Below are 17,426 nucleotides of genomic sequence, written 5' to 3'. Positions count from 1 at the left end.
TTGTAGTAGTGATCCATTGACTTTACCTCTGAATAAGACAATACTAGGGGATCCCCTAGAGGACCCCTAAGTTCCATCCACCCTCCTTCCTGCCACATTGTGTAGTAGCAACTCTAGTTCCCCTTGATAAGCAGGATCAGTCACCCCATGAAAGCCCATGAGTCCCTTTATTATCTATTTCCTAGTGGCATGGTGGTCTTGAAATGGCTAGGTGACCTTCTAGTCTCTGCTTCCACTTCATCAGAACCATTTTATATCCCTCATGGAAGCATCCATCTTTCGAGTACTAAAATTATTAAAAAGCAGAGCTCAGAGGTTTGAGGATGAGAAGCAGAAGTGTTGTGAGTGGGTTAGACCAGTGTTTCTCAAACTTTAGCATGCATATGAATAAATAGAGAGTTTTATTAAAATGCAGGTTCTGATCCATTAGCTCTGGAGTGGGCCTGAGATTCTACAAGCTCCTAGGAGTTTCCAGTGGTGCCAGCCCATGAACCACATTTTGAGTTACAAGGAGCTAGCGTTAGGCTTAATCATAAGAAACACCACCCTCATTTCCTTGGTTCCTGAACCTTTAGATTCTGGCTAAGATGCAGTACCTAGTGTTGGTCACTTGTTCAGAGAGGAAACTGCATCCTGTAGGACAGCATATCACCTCACAGAACGCTGACTCCCACCTGGTTCTTTTCTGGAACTCTCCAAAGCTCCTGTAGCATTGTATAAGGCCAGCTGCCTCAGGGCACTGGGGTACATGATTAGATCAGGGGTTCCCCAAAACATCAGCCTACTGTCATATTTCTTTTGCTGTAGAAGAGGGCCCTTGGTCAGAAGCAATGTTAGGATACATCAAAATGAAAAGGGCACTCACTGAGTCCACAGCTTGCTGTATGGCTGCCAGAAACATGGCAGTGGGAAAAGCAAGTCCACATATCCAATAAATGAATATTCCAGAAAAGAGTCTATGCTGCCCTTTCTATGAAGGAAGGGGCTTGTTATGATGAGCCTGCTCCCAGGATGCTGGCTGGTGCTTTAAGATATGGTACCATCCTAGAGATACTTAGTCACTACTGCTGGCAACTTGGTGTCTGAGCAGGGTCATGGCCAGGTCGCCCTTGGTGAGAGGATGAACATTGCTGAGCCCATGTGTTCCCTCTGTCTATATGACCACTGGTCCATGAGCCCATTGAACATGCAATATCATGCTGAGGTAAAAGGCTCATAGACATCCATAGGGCTGGTCATCTCATCCACCTGATTACCAAGAGCCTCCTCTGCCATCAGGACCTTCTGGTGAGCATTAGCAAGAACCACAAATATTTGCATTCTGTGGGCCCATTCATATAATTTCCAAACCACCTCAACACCAATCGCTCAGTCTTGTCCCTTCCAAGTACCTCATCATCTATCCAAATTCTTACCTGGTGTTTTAAAATGTATCCCAGATTTGTTTTAATCAGGTATGGTAAGGCATGCAGACACAGAAATGGCTCATGGAGGAAGAAGCTTTTACTCACAGTTCCCTGGAAGTAGGAGGCACAGAACACCATGCAGGGCCACATGGAGAAGCACCAGGGTCAGTGAGGAGTTAGAGGGAAAGTGAGGGGAAAATGTGGGCAATGACCTTTATCATGATTTCTGTGGGAAAGGCAAGGCAAGGCAGAGTAAGCCAGCTTAGAACTGGCTAGTTGGAATAATTTCAGCAGGCTCGGGGGTGTGGGGACTGCCTCTAGTTATCTGGTACCAGGTCCTGGGATGATTAGGGCTGGGAAGTATTGGCTCAACCTACGAGAGCTCCATAAAGGAGGTAGTTTGGAGTATGGATCCTGGATTGGTCAGTTTGCATGTTTGCTCTGGGGCAAGAATGTCTCAAGAATTAGCTAGTCCTAGGGGGGCAGTCTCTCTCCAGTCAGCAGGACCCCAGATGTCACAGCATCAAGACTATAGAAAATAAGAAAATACAGTTAATAAACCTGGTGACAGTATAAATGTATTACCTCAGGACAGTTCTTCTTCCAGGCTAACTGTGCTGCTCAGAGTTCTGCCTGCAGGGCATTTCCTTCCCCACTCTCTCCAGGTCACCCCTGACTATACAGTTGTCCACTGTGAGCTTGTGCCAGCAGATGGTGCAGACTCATCTGTCAACCAGGCTCACATTTGTCCTTTCTCAGTCGTTTGGCCTGGGGAATTCCCCTTGAGGCTGAAGCAGGGCCCGGATGCAGGAGGGAATGTGAGAGGTTCAAGAAATATTAGTGTGACTGCATCGGGGAGGCTAAAGGTGAGGCGAGGCTAAGAGGTGGCTGAGTTTGCTGTCTCCACAACTCATGGGGGAGGCCTTTTGCAGGCTCCCAGGAGCCCTGGGAGCAGGGTCTGATGGGCTGTGGGGTCTCAGCCTGCCTCTGTGGCTCATGGAAGTTCAACAAGCTCTGCTTCCCACCCTTTATTATGGCCTAGGGTTACCACTGCTCTCCTGTCTTCTCATTCCTGTGCTTGACCAGTCCAGAGGGAGTTCCCAGTTATGCTGTCAACTGTTCACTCCAGAGTTGCCCCCAGTGATAACCTCACAAATCAGCAATAACTTTCTGTCTCTTTTTTGGATGCTGGCCCACCCAAGCTCCCCCTCATCTTGCAGGGAATTTGGGGTAGAATCCCTCAAACCTGGCAAGTTCTATTTCAAATCTTGGAAAAATAACTTATATTTGGTTTCTCCAAGGCCTAGTGGGGAAAACCATTTCCAGGTAATTTATTTATGGTTTCCGTGAATGAGTCACCAGTATTTCATTTACCTTGTTAAGCTCAGTGAGTCATTCTCAGACCCTTCCTTCTGCATGGAAGTGTTTTAAAGTGGAGGAGTATGTGATGGAAACTTCTTTTAGGCTAACACTTCCAGCCTCCTCTCTGCCTTGGCTCCCTCACCTTTGTCTTCAGCCTCAACCTCCCTCCTGAGATTTAGTTTTGCCTTTCCAGAGGCCTGTTGGGCATTCTTCTTGGATGTCCTCTGGGACCCCCAGACTGTCCTCTGCCTCATGGAGCTTAGCTTCTTCTCCCTAAATTGGCTCTTTCTTTACTTTCTTGCTAGTGTGAGAGGCTCCATAACTATCAGTCACTCATGCCCTGGCTTCACCAGGACCCTTTCATCCCGTGTATACCTAGCCATCCATCTCATGGGGAGCATCTGTTGCTTTGCAAGCTGTCTAATTTTGTCTTCTCAAAAAGCTACCTAGACCAGTATTTTCCAAAGTATATTCCATCTCAACCTTTTTGAGACTGTTCTTTCTTTTCTATTCACAACACCCAACATTCTAATCCAGGCATTTAAAACATATTCACCTAGAACCTACTATGTGCCAAGAACTGTTTTGGGTACAAAAGATGTAATGATGTACAAGAAGAACTGGTCTCTACTCTCAGGGAACTTACAATGTAGGAAGAAAAACATCAGAATAAACAGGTACTTTCAAAGCAGAGTGGTAAGTGGTATGACAGGGAACATGTATGATACCATGGGAGGAAGAAAGGAGAGGATACGTAAACTTTGGGCACTTCCTGGGGGAAATGACAGTTACGTTGATATCTGAGGGCTGAAATCTGAAGGCAAAAGAAGATGCTCTATTAGGAAACTGAAAGAGGTTTGTTATAATTGGAGTGGAAAATTCGAGAAGATATGTGTGAGGAGGAGAGCTTTTGGTGGAGGTAATCAATGTCCAGTTTATGCAAGGACTTGTAAGCCAAGTTAAGGAATTTGGGCCTTATTGTAACAACAATAAGGAGCTATTGAAGGCTTTAAGCTAGGAAGGAGAATCATCAAATTTGGGTCATTCTGACTGGAATATGGAGGATGGATTGGGAAGGGGGTAGAGGTATAAAAACCAATCAAAAGGCTGTAGTTTTGTTCTAGGCAGGAGATGGTGGTGGTCTGAAGTAATGGTAGAGTGATGGAGAAAAGATAAGTTCAAGAGAAATAAGAGGGTGGAAGTGACAGAACTTGGTGATTCATTGGCTGTGTTAGGTGAAGAATGCAGAACTTCCTTCAGGGAGAATGTCTAGTCTAGGGTTAGAAGAGGATGTCAAGAGCAAAGCCCTGGGGAGGAACTGATGAGCCTGAGAAGTAGCCAGAAAGCTGAGAGGGAAATCAGGTAGTGTTGCGAGAGCTTTTCAGTAAGTGATAGTTTCACATCTAGCTGAAAAGGCAAGCAAGTCAAGTGAAAAACTGAACAAGGGTCCCTCACACCCCCTTGAAATATGTTACAAAGACCCCAGTGAGGGCAGTTTTGATGTAATGGATGCAGTGCACTGAGTAAGTGAGGGATGAGGAAGTAGACACTGCAAGTGTAGGTGACCCACTGGAGAAGTTTGTATCTAAGGGTTGTGTCAAGGAAAAATATTTTTTTTATTGTTGTTGTCATTTTCCTTTGTTTTTAACCAAAGATACTAGAGTGTGGTTTGAACACTAAAAAGAAAAAGCCTCCAGAGAGGGAATTCAGGCTCCTGGCAGTGTATCTGGATGCCAGTGTTGGGAATTCCTGGATCTTGGGCCCCAGTATGCCATGGACTTTACAGCTGGACTAGATCTTGTTTGCTCCCTGATAAGGAGCCCATTCTGCTGCAGATAACCTTGATAGCATGTAGCATCTTAGTAGTTTCTTTTGATGGACTAAGCCAGCCTTGTTTCCAGGGGACTGTCTTGTTTTTCTAAATAGAGAAGGCCTCTAATTAATCTATTGTGCCACATGTTTCAGAGTCACAAAGACAATGGAGATTTCACCAGAACTGCTGCCTTCATGTTTGAAAGATATTTTTGCTGGGTATAGAATTATAGGTTGACACTTTTATTTTCTTTTAGCACTTTAAAGATGTTATTCCATTTTCTTCTGGTATTCATTGTTTCTGATAAAAAGTCAGTTATAATTCTTATTGTCATTCCCCTGTATGTAATGTCTTTTTCCCCTTGCTTAAGATTTTCTCTTTGCTTCTTAGCAGTTTTACTATGATGTGGCTAGGTGTGGTTTTCTTCATATTTATCTTGCTTCAATTCATTGGATTCCATGGTCTTGTGGGTTTGATATTTTGGTCAAATTTTGGAAATTTTCAGTCGATATTTCTTCAAATAATTTTTCTGTCCAATTCTCTTTTTCCCCTCCTCGAGAGTTCCTATTCCATATGTGTTAGACTGCTTGATGCTGTTCTACAGGTATTGAGACTCTTCATTCCACACCTGCCCTCCTCCAATCTAGACTTCAGCCTGGTTGACTCTATTGTCTTGTCTTCAAGTTCACAAATCTTTTTTTGTGTCCAATCTGCTATAAATTCCATTCAATAATTAAAAAAATTTTTTTTCAGATATTGTATTTTTCAGTTCTAGGATATCGTTTAGTTCTTTTTAAAAATTTTCCTTCTTTCTCTTGAAATCTCCCATCTCTACACTCATTATATCTACCTTTCCCTATAGATTCTTTAACATATTTCTACTTTTTAAAGAAAATAATATTGAACCCACCCTTTTTCTCCTAGGATAAGTGTCTTGTTAAGTGGTGACAGAAGAAAAATTTAGCTTTTATAACAAAATATTTGTTAATAAGTTGCTGTATATCTTCTTTGGTGAGGTGTCTTTCAGATCTTTTGCCATTTTAAAAATTGGGTTATTTTCGTTGTTGTTGACTTTTAAGTATTCTTTGTATATTTTGGATACAAGTCCTTTTTCAGTTATATGTATTGCAAATATTTTCTCCCAGTCTGTGGCTTGTCTTTTCATTCTCTTAACAATGTCTTTTGCAGAGCAGAAGTTTTTTATTTTAATGAAGTCTAACTTATCAGTTTTTTTCTTCCATGGGTCACACTCTTGGTGATGTATTAAGATTCATTGACAAGCTCCAGGTCACCTAGATTTTCTCCTGTGTTATCTTATTGAAATTTTATAATTTTGCATCTATCATTTAGGTCTGTGATCCATTTTGAGTAATTTTTGTGGAAGATGTAAGATCAGTGCCTACATCTATCAGTTTTTTTTTGAATGCAAATATCCAGTTGTTCACAGCACCATTTATTGAAAAGACTATCTTTTCTCCATCAATTTGCCTTTGCTCCTTTGTCAAAGATCAGTTGACTATATTTATGTAGTCTGTTTTGGGGCTCTATTCTATTTGTCTAGTCTATCTGATATATTTATCTGTAGTTTCACTAATACCACACTGTCTTGATTATTGTAGCTTTATAGTAAGTCTTGAAGTTAGATAGTGTCAGCTCTCTGACTTTGTTCTTCTTCTTCAGTATCATATTGGCTATTCAGATCTTTTGCCCTTCCATATAAACTTTAGAATTAATCTGTCAATGTCCACGAAACAATTTGCTGGCATTTCAATTGGGATTACATTGAATGTATAGATCAAGTTGGGAAGAACTGACATTTTGATAATATCGAGTCTTCCTATCCATGAACATATAACATCTCTCCATTTATTTAAATCTTCTTTGATTTCTTTCATCAGAGTACTGTGGTTTTCCTCATACAGAGCTTTTGAATATTTTGTTAGGTATATTCCTAAGTAATTAAATTTTTTTGGTGCTAATATAAATGGTATTTTTCTTTTAAATTTCAAGTTCCAGTTGTTCTTTGTTGGTATATAGGAAAGCAATTGGTTTTTATATTTTTATATGATTATTTTATATATTAACCTTGTGTCCTCAAACCTTGCTATAATTGCTCATTAGTTCCAGGTTTTTTGGTTTTGTTTTTATCAGTTCTTTTAGGTTTTCTATATAGACAGTCATGCCAACTGAAAAAAAGACAGTTTTATGCCTTTCTTCACAGTCTGTATACTTTTTATTTCATTTCTTGTCTTATTGCATTAGCTAGGACTCCCAGTATGATAGTGAATAGGAGTGTTAAGAGGGGACCTCTTTGTCTTGTTTCTGATCTTAGTGGGAAAGCATCTAATTTCACACCATTAAGTGTGATGTTAGCTGTAGGGTTTTTTGTAGATGTTCTTTGTCAAGTTGAAGAGGTTCCCCTCTATTCCTTTGCTGAGAGTTTTTATCATAAATGAGTATTGGATTTATTAATTATTGATTCATTTTCTAAAAGATATGGGCCCTTGGCACATTTTAAGTTGGGTTTTGTCTTTTTATTATTGAGTTGTATGAGTTCTTTATTATTTGGATACAAATACCATATCAGATATTGATTTGCAAATATTTTTTCCCATTTTGTGGGTTGTCTTTTTTTTTTTTTTTTTTTGCGGTACACGGGCCTCTCACTGCTGTGGCCTCTCCCACCGTGGAGCACAGGCTCCGGACGCGCAGGCTCAATGGCCATGGCTCACGGGCCCAGCCGCTCCGCAGCATGTGGGATCCTCCCAGACCGGGGCACGAACCCACGTCCCCTGCATTGGCAGGTGGACTCTCAACCACTGCGCCACCAGGGAAGCCCTGTGGGTTGTCTTTTCACTTTCTTGATGGTATCCTTTGAAGTACAAAAGTTTTAAATTTTGACAAACTCTAATTTATCTATTTTCTTCCTTCATTGCTTGTGTTTTTGATGTCACATCTAAGAAAACATTGTTTAATCCAAGGTCACAAAAATTTACTCCTGTGTTTTCTTGTAAGCGTTCTTACATTTAGGTCTCTAATCCATTTTAAGTTCATTTTTTGTATGTGGTGTGAGGTAGAAGTCCATCTTCATTCTTTCACATGTGAATATCTAGTTGTCTCAACACACATTTATACTTTTTAAAGTCTTTGCTAATTATAAAATCTAGGTCAAATATGGATCTGTTTCTATTGACCAGTTTTTCTCTTAACCATGGAGTATGTTTTCCTGTTTCTTCATATATATAGCTTTTCTTGTTTATTGGACTGTTATGTATAATACATCATAGGAACTCTAGATCTGCATTGGCTTCTTGTGAAGAACATTAATTTTTGTTCTCACAGGCAGTTAAATTCTGACAGATCATCTTGACCTTGTGGCAGCTAGGTTTTACGTTTTATTGGGGCAGGTGTATTTCAGTTTTGCTCTTCATCCTAGAGCTAACCTCTTAGTCCTAGAGTAAAATTTTTATTCCTTAGGTATGGCCTTTTAGGTGTTTCACTGGAAATTCCCAAATGTTTACCAAGCTCCTCTAATTTGGCAGAACTTGAACTCCAAGCTCTATTTCTCCTCTAGTGGGCAGAAACTGAATCTCTGTTCAACTCTCAGTTTTCCAGCTGTATTTTACTCAGTCACCTTGGAATATTACCTGATTCTGTGCAATTCAGGAGCCAGCCAAGAAATGGAAAGGAATTTATATGTGGATTTGGGGGCCTACCCCCTTATGGCTTCCCTCTTACTGGGGATTTTTCCTTTTCAGTTTCCAGCATCACTGGCAGTCTCAAACTCTTATTTTCCACTTCCTCAGGCAAATGAGACTATGGGTTTCTTCTGGAGTTCTATCTGCCCCATGATTTGCCAGCTAGGGAGTTTCCTTAACTGCATCAACATGGATTTACTCTGGTGTGGTCCCCTTATTTCAAGAGTTGGATCCTTTCCAGTTTCTGCCAGCTTTTGATAGCTTTTCTAGCCTTCAAACAGTTGTCTTAAAATATTTTGTTCAGGGAATTCCCTGGCGACCCAGTGGTTAGGACTCTGCACTTTCACTGCTGAGGGTGCGGGTTTGACCCCTGGTCGGGAAAGTAAGATCCTATAAGCCGTGTGGCGTGGCACAGCAGGCAGGCAATCAATCAATCAATCAATAAAATTAAATATTTTGTTCAGAGTTTATTATCATTATTGGCAAGAGGGTTAGTCCAATACAAACCACCCCACCATTTCCAAAAGCCAGAAGGAGCAGACTGAGGAATTTGGACTTTATGCTGCAGGCTAGAAGATTTTAAATGGAGGATTAACAGGTTGAGTTCATGCTTTTGGGGAGATTAGTATGGGGATAATTTGTAGAATGGATTGGTGAGGGGAAAGCCAAGAGACAGGGAAGCAGTCAGGAGACCCCTGCAGTAGTTCAGGAGAGAGGGGACCAAGGTCTCAATTGGGGAAGAGAGACAGTAGAAATGGAAAAGGATGGTCACATGGGGGAGATAAAAAGAAAAGATCCAGTTTCTGGGAGGGACTATGGGGCTTTCCCACATGGAAGGGGTTTTTTTGTTTGTTTTTGTTTTCATTTTTTTGCCACACCATGGCATGCGGGATCTTAGTTCCCCAACTAGGGACTGAACCCACGCCCCCTGCAGTGGAAGCATGGAGTCCTAACCACTGGACCACCAGGGAAGTCCCTGGAAGGGTTTTTAAATGACCAGTGAGAATTACCATCATTCCGTATCAGAGAGTCTGGCCAGGTTAAAGTTTATTCCAAGGTGTGTCTCTGTGGAGGCTTGAAAACTTTATTCACCTGGTGTTAGTCCTGGGCAAATGACCTGACTGAAACCTGAGTCACTGCTGGTCTTCAGGTCTCCCTGGCTCACCTGAGGGCTATTGAAGGCCACCTAAAGTCTACTTAGAGCTTGAGCCTGGGTCAGTTGTGGAAACAGCCTGTTTGCCCCCAGCCCCAAGGTCTGGAGTAGAACTGGACCAACCTGGGGAAAGATAGGAAAAGAGGTTACCAATGCAGGCCACTCTGCCTGGACACGTCTCAGCATCCACTGTCGGGGCCTGTTCTCTTCAAGTTGGCAGCCATTCATCCTTGACCTTTTCTGCTAGCTTTGTTGCTTTCTCCTTCAACAGGTCAAATGGATGATGTACTGGATTATATTTGCACTTTTCACCACAGCAGAGACATTCACCGACATCTTCCTTTGTTGGTAAGTACTCCAGGAATTGGGACTTTTCCAGGAAAGATGTTGCCAAGTGTCAGGGAGAGGTGGGAAGGTCTGAAAGCAGTCTCAAACCTTATTAGCACAGAGAAGCAGGTGCAGGAATGCTAACTGGAACATTTCAAATCAATTAGTCTGTAAAATTGTTCTTCAAGTAAATATTTATTGAATGACCATATAAGAGCAGATATTGTTCTTACAATGATATAATGATGGGCAAGATAAACACAATTCCTCAATTAATGGAGTTGGTAAAGAAGCATTCTTATGTTAAAAAAAATAAAAAGGAGAAAAACAGTACACAAAAGTGTGCAATAAAACTAAGTTTCTCCCCTACACCATTCACTCTCACCATTACTGCTTTTCACAATTGTATATACTTTTAAAAAATGTATGTGTGTGTATACGTACACACATATACACATACTTTTCCTTTTTTTAAAACAATAGTACTGTAGTATACCTAACAGTTCTCATTTTGTTTCTTAAATTTATTTTTGAAATACTTTGACGTAAGCATAAATAGATCTACCTGCTTTTTTAAAGGCCACATAGAATTTCTTGGTATAGATGGATCATAATTTATTTAATCAGTCCCCTTTCGATGGACAATTTTTCTCTCTCATGAACAATGCAGCTATTACAGCAATGGACCAAGTGAAAATCATAAGCTAGGTGTTTGTATTCATATATTGTGTCTTGGCTGAAAGAGGCTGTGAATAATATACAGTATCCTGTTTGTATCTAAAGGGTCTGAGTTTGTGCACATGTGAATGTGTACTAAAAATAGTGTGGAAAATACTTGTCTGTTAGCAAAGGTTATTTCCGCAACTTGGGATCATGGGGTCAGTTTCACATTTGCTGTGTTGTATGAATGTTTTACCATGATCAGGTTTCATCAGGGAAAATAATAAAGATATTTCCGTTTTGGGAAAAAAAAGAGTTCTTACCCCAAAAAGGATTAGCCTGGACTTACCCTCTGGGATGTCCTAGATCAAAGACATCCACTTCTCTGAACACTACTTCACTGAATCCTGTCTTGGGTCAGTGGCCTTAATGACCTCAGTGTGTAGTTTTTCCCCTGAAGGAGCCTGGCTTTCATCTCTACTGGGAGAGATAGATGTCTCAGCTATTATGGCCTGAAGCTGGAAGGAAAGAATCTGGATTACATAATTCAATATGCTTGTGCCATTCTGCCCTGTCCTGTGCCCAGATAAACAACAGACTGAAGGAGACGGAACTCTGCTGAGCCATTTTTTGGTCTTCCCCAGACCTCAGAGGCTGGCACTAGGAGGTGGACCTCATTTTGTGCAGAGCTACAGTGGGGAGGTTCCTGTCTGTCCTGCAGAGATGAGGAGAGCAGGCCAGACCCAGTGAGGGTTGTATAGTCGATTAAAGAGCATGGCCAGCACTTCATGTCGTGCAGCCTTCTTAGTGATGCCCTCCTTCTATCTGGTGCCAGGTGGCCTCCTGCTGTCCTCCTGTCCCTTATCATGAACAAAGCGGGGAGAGCGTTAGTCTCATGAGCTCTTTCCCGAGGGTTTCTGGCATTTCAGCCTTGCTGCTCTTTCCTGGGAAATCCTGCCTGATGATGGGTATACTGCTCCCTGGTAGCTGGAATATGTTTTACCCATGGCCCTGGAATTTTAGTCTCATGCCTAATAAGTGCTCAAGAACTGTTTCTGGGATTGATTTGATTTTGATTTTGGGAGATGTATTACTTTTTTTTTTAATTAAATTTTTGTTTGTTTATTTATTTATTTTTGGCTGCGTCGGGTCTTGGTTGCTGGATCTTCATTGCAGCATGTGGGATCTTTCGCTGCGGCGTGTGGGCTTCTCTCTAGTTGTGGTGCGTGGGCTATGTAGTTTGTGGTGCGTGGGCTCAGTAGTTGTGGTGCGCGGACTTAGTTGCCCCGCGGCATGTGGGATCTTAATTCCCCGACCAGGGATCGAAGCCACGTCCCCTGCATTGGAAGGTGGATTCTTAACCACTGGACCACCAGGGAAGTCCCAGTGTATTACTTTTCTGTTGCTGCAGTAACAGATTACCACAAATTTAGCAGCTTAAAACAATACAAATTTATTATTTCACAGTTTCTGTGAGTTAGAAGTCCAGGTAGAGTCAACTGAGAACTCTGCTGAGGAACTCACGAGGCCAAAACCAGGATGTGGGTCAGCCTAGGCTCTTATCTGAAGGCTCTGGGGAGATTCCACTTCCAGGCTCATTCAGGTTGTTGGCAGAATTCAGTTCCTTGTGGCTGTAGGACTGAGGTCCCCATTTCCTTGACGTGTGCCACTCTGTCATCTTCAAGCCAACAATGGCATGTCACCTCCATCTTCTTCTGTTACCAGCCAGAGAAAGATCTCTGCATTTGCTTTCAAAGTCTCAGGGAATTAGATTAGACCCACCTCAGTAATCAAGTATAATCTCCCTATCTTAAAATCAGCTGATTAATTACCCTAATTACATCTGTAGAATCCCTTTGCTACATAAGGTAACATATTTGTGGGTAACATGGGGAGGAAGGCCATAGGATCAAGGTCATGTGCTGCATGCCACAGGAAGGCATCTAGGGTATTTGGAGCATGTGTACAGGTATGGGTAGAATCCCCCTGTCTTCCTGACCCATGTGGAGGCCTCATCTGGTCCCTCGTTGGTCCCTCTGAACTGGCGCTCTCCAGGCTGTTTGTGGGTAGAAAGTGAGGGTCCCTTGCCTCTCTCCTGGCACCGTGGGCTCTGCTTCTGCAGGGAATGGTTCGTTGGGGCCCTTCCCTGCCTGCCTCGGCTCACAGCCTGGACACACCCTCAGCCTGCTTTCTCTTTTCCTGCCGACCCCCAGGTATTACAGATCCTGGTCTCCTCCTAGGGGAGTCCTTCCTCTCCACCCTCCCTCTTGCCCTGGGAATGGACACGGGATAGACCCATCAGACACAGGGCCCTCTTTCCCTGCCAGGGAATGGACACCGACTCAGCTGCTCTGAGCTCTGTTTAGAATTGAAAGGGGGGCGGGGTAGTCCTGCACCTTCTGGCTTCCTAGAAGCCTCTTTAACTTTTGTTTACTTCCAGGACGGGAGGTCACCCCTCACGTGTATACGCTTCCCGTCACTCTTCACTCATCCCCATCCTGCTCTCTCCACCCCTCCACCAGGGCAGTTCCCTCTTCATTGGGAACTTCTAAAAACTTTCTGTGTTGATGAAAACAGCAACTGTGTATGGTCACAGAAGAGATAGGACGGTGGCTTTTTTCACAATTTGTGTAAGTGATTTCATTTAATTTTTTAAAAACTATAAAATACACATGACAAAATAAAATTGAAACAATACACTAAAAGGTAAGTAGGTGCCTCTTCTTGTCCTCTATTCTTCTATGTTGGTGGCTTAGGGGCAGGATTCTTTTTTCCGCTGTAGTGTGTGTGTGTGTGTGTGTCTGTGTCTGTGTCTGTCTGTCTGTCTAGCCTCCCTCCGTCCACACTCTTCCCTTCCTTTCCTGTCCTGGCTTGAGATACACAGCCTTTACTCCTACCCAGGATATCTCGTTCCACAGTAGAGAGGTAGGGAGGTTCCCCACTTATGTCCTGTGGCGTGAGGCTTTAGATTTCAGCAGTAGCTCTCAGCTTCTTTTGATAGCACAGGGCAGCTGGCATCCCCAGGGACCTCCTCAGGTGGCCCGCATGCCTTACCGGCAGCCACTGGCAACTTAGACTAAACCTTGAGGCCCACTCAGTCCTAAGCTTGTTTCCTCACTTGAATCTGCAGAGGGGAAAGGACCCTCACCCACCAGAGGGTAACGTGTGGAGACTTCTCAGAGATTTGCCCTGGGCCCACCAGGGTTGAGCTGATGCCAGGTACATAGTAAGAACTATGAAGTGGATGTTTGTGGGCGGCGGATGGAGATTTGGAGAGAAGCAAGGCTCTCGATCCTCACTAAGACATTGTTCCATATCACAGTGCAGATTATGGGGTCACCTGTTGCTTTCCACTCTCCTGCTAGATGATAAACCCCTAAGGGCGAAGCCATGCCTAACCTAGCTTTGGTTTCCCTGTACTGCTTAGCACAGACCTTTCACCTCATAGCTTTTCAATAGAATTTTCCCAACTGAATGAATCAATCAATAAGCTAGTTATCTTTGAGTTGAAAGTGGGTCAGGAAAAAAGCTTGAGGTGAGAAATTGAAAGAAAACGTAGTGATTGCTAACAGTAGGAGGCAGGCTTGAGATTCGAGTTTTGCTACTAAGACTCTAAAGGAGCCTACTTTTAACCAAAGTCCTGGAAAGGTCGAGAATTAGCAGGCTGTAACCTCTTCCTTTTTTCTTCTCTGGTTATTCATGTCAGCTTTCTGCCCAAGGAACAAACCCATTCCATTGTGATTCTTCTATAACTAGTGGATTTTGCTTCAAAGGAAGCCCCATCACCCAAGGCGGACAGGGGAGTACAGCGGAGCCCTCTGTGTCCTGGTCTAGAGATGCCAGGGAGGGCGGTATCTTGGTGGTCTGGAGACCACCAAGTGAAGCCTGCTACCCCAGTTGGTCATTGGAGATGCTTTGCCAGCCTGACAAGAGACGATTTGGGAGGTGAAGCCAGAAGGTTAGGAGGCAGGAAGGTTTTCAAAGACTGTGTCAGCGTGAATGGGGCACATGGGAAAGATCCTGATGAACAGGAGGCTCAGTAGCACGCTGGCCAGAGAATAAAGGGTCTCTGGCAGCCCAGAAGGATTGCTCAGGATCTAATGTTCACCCCCCCACACACCCCCGCCCAGCCTGGGGCAGGCTCTTACGGTTGGTCCTACACTGTGAGGGTGTGACTGTGGGGAATCAGACTCTTGTACCTACGTTTGCACAGAAGTACAACCTCTATCTGTAAATCAGATGCCCGCAGAAAATCCACTTCTGGGCATTTTCCTAAAGGCACGTTAGCATAGGTACGTAAAGAAGCATGCTCCAGGAGATTCACTGTAGCTCTGTTGTAGTAGCCAAAGATTGTAACCTTTGTAGATATCCATTCATGGGGGTCTGGGTAGATGCTCATACCCCCATACACAGCCATGAAGAAGAGTGAATAATAAGAACCTGCTGTATAAAAAAAATGCAATAAAATTCAAAAATTAAAAAAAAAAAAAAAGAAGAGTGAGGCCTGGGGAATTCCCTGGCGGTCCAGTGGTTAGGACTCCGCGCTTTCACTGCCAGGGCCTGGGTTCGATCCCTGGTTGGGAAACTAAGATCCCGCAAGCCACGTGGCACAGCCAAAAAAAAAAAAAAATCCCCAAAGTGTACTGTTAATCGTGTGTGTGCAGTCGGGGGAAGCAAGATGTAAGAGGGGGTGCAGAGAATGCCACTAGGTGAGCATGGGGGATATCACGGGAGTCATATATACCCACACAATTGTATATCTTAGCCCTAGTCCGCTTCTGAAAGGATGCACAAGAAACGGATGATGTTTATGCTTTTGGAAAAGCATCCAGGATGGGAAGGAGACTCTGCTATATACTCTTCTGGACTTCTAGAATTTTTTAAACTATGTGCACGCATGACCTATTTTTTAAAACACCCGTCTTTTACATAATAAACGAAAGAGCAGCAGTGCGACAGAACCCCCTGGGATTATCCGTGAATCTTGGGTTGATGCCTGAGCTTTGCCGGTTCATTTGTCCCTTGGGGCTGACAAATACTTGTTTTCCAGACAAAACTTCCTTCATTGTTCATCACCAGAGTGTTCAATTGTGGGAGAAGCACACCTCTGTTCCTTCAGCTCCTTCTCTTTTCTGGCTGTGAAACATTAAGCAGTCTTGACATGAAAGTGTCCTTTAGTTGCTACGGGAATATTCAGGAAGGGCCTGCCAGAAGCAGAAGGCAGTGGACTAGGATGAGGAACAGAGGAGGGGGTGGAGCCGCTGACTGGAGTGACGTGAGAGTTAAAGGGCTCTGAAACGACTTGCTAGAAATCGCTCTTTGCTTTGGCTCTCTTATCAGGGAGGATGCCTGGGAGGGGTTTACTTTTCTGATTCCTCAGACTAGCCCAGGTGTCACTTTCCCTCATCGCATCTGTTTTAATGGCACCCAGACTTTGTTTTCAGGTCTGGTAAGACATGCAGACACAGAAATGACTCTCATGAAGGAATAAGTTCGTTATAGTCACAGATCCCTAGATGTACAGCCCACTGCGCAGAGCCACATGGGGAAGCACGGGGCAGCTTGATCAGGAAGCAGAGGCAGCAAGTGTGGGCAAGAGACTGTGTTGTGGTTTCCATGGGAGAGGCAGTCTCTCCAGAGTCAGCAAGGTCCCAAGGTGTCAAAGCATCAGAGTACAGAAAATTTAAAAATGTGGTTAATACACATCCGGCCTGCCAAGTATGGTTGCACAGGTTGTTCATAGCACAAGATATCTGGCCAAGGAGGCGAGTGGAGCTGAAATTCGGATGAAGCCCTGTTTGCGAGCCATGTGCTCGCAGGACTGCATCCAGCTGAAGGACTTGGCTTCTTCTCACACGTGCAGAGGCACCACATGGGTTAGCAGAGGCCCGTGATGGCACTTGTCTCAGGTTGCTATTCTTTATTAATTGTGATGATTTGAGCAATGTCTGTTTCCTTGACTGGACTACCAGTTCCAAGGACGCCAGAACCTTGTCTATGTTTCCCGCTAGACTGGAAGCTCCAAGAGAGCAGGCAGGGGTCAGGTCTTCTTTGCTTCCCACTGTCTCCTTGGTGCTCAGCACCAGCTGCCACCTATGGGTGCCGGGTGAGTGTTTATGGGATGCATAAACAGATGGTATGCAGGACTTTAAACTTCAGAATCGTATGTTACCTGTACCCTGAACTCTTCTTTCTTTTGGCACCAAAAAGATCCAGACCTTTTTGCCTGCTGTTGGTTTTTTAAATTTAATTTAATTTTTTAAATTGAAGTGTAGTTGATTTACAATGATGTGTTTGTTTCAGGTGTGAGCAAAGTGATTCAGTTACATATATATATAATTTTTTTCAGATTCTTTTCTCTTACGGGTTATTACAAAATGTTAAGTATAGTGCCCTGTGTTATACAGTAGGTCATTGTTGGTATCTATTTTATATATAGTAGTGTGTATATATTAACCCCAAACTCCTAGTTGATACCATCCCTCCTCCCTGCCAGCCTGCTGTTGATTTGAGCAGGGTGAGTAGCATCCTCTTTCCTGTCAAGAATTGGGCTCCCATCCCTGCCTTTTTGGAGACTAAGAAGATAGCCAGGAGGGGAGGCTTTCATTCTCAGTCTGGCGATTCTTTGTCAGCTCCGCCCTACTGTAAATCCCTACTGTGAATCCTGTGTTTGTGCCTTCTTGGCCTCCAGGGAAGAGTGAATGACCGGGAAATTGGGCACGGGAAATTGGGCACGGCTGGTTGTGGCATCTGGGCCTACAGGAGCCCCGGCTCCAACCGAAATGAGCAGAGCTCGGAAGGAGGCTCCAGCTGTTGTCAAGCATGGTCATAGGGTGATTGCTGGAGAGACCCCAGGTCCCTGGCTTGCTTGACAACAAAAGAAAACACGAACCGGCTTTGGGAATTCCCTGGCGGTCCAGTGGTTAGGACTCAATGCTTTCACTGTTGAGGGTCCAGGTTCAATCCCTGGTTGGGGAACTAAGATCCCACAAGCTGAGCCGTATGGC

At 43.7% G+C, this 17,426-nt stretch overlaps 1 protein-coding gene across 4 annotated transcripts in view; it reads left to right on the top strand.

Annotated features, from left to right (window-relative positions):
• REEP1 (receptor accessory protein 1) overlaps nucleotides 1–17,426 on the top strand; it is a gene marked incomplete at both ends in the record, with an annotated part of 109,445 nt that overhangs the window by 58,689 nt on the left and 33,330 nt on the right. For all 4 annotated transcript variants that reach the window (XM_079721104.1, XM_079721103.1, XM_079721102.1 and 1 more), the window contains one exon: nucleotides 9,704–9,780. In XM_079721104.1, the coding sequence (XP_079577230.1) occupies nucleotides 9,704–9,780 (77 nt within the window). The remainder of the gene's footprint in view (nucleotides 1–9,703; nucleotides 9,781–17,426) is intronic.

Source organism: Hyperoodon ampullatus (assembly GCF_949752795.1).
Source record: "Hyperoodon ampullatus genome assembly, chromosome: 15".
NCBI lineage: Eukaryota > Metazoa > Chordata > Mammalia > Artiodactyla > Ziphiidae > Hyperoodon > Hyperoodon ampullatus.
Note: the sequence above shows the minus strand (reverse complement) of the source record. Positions and strands in the feature narration are given on the sequence as shown.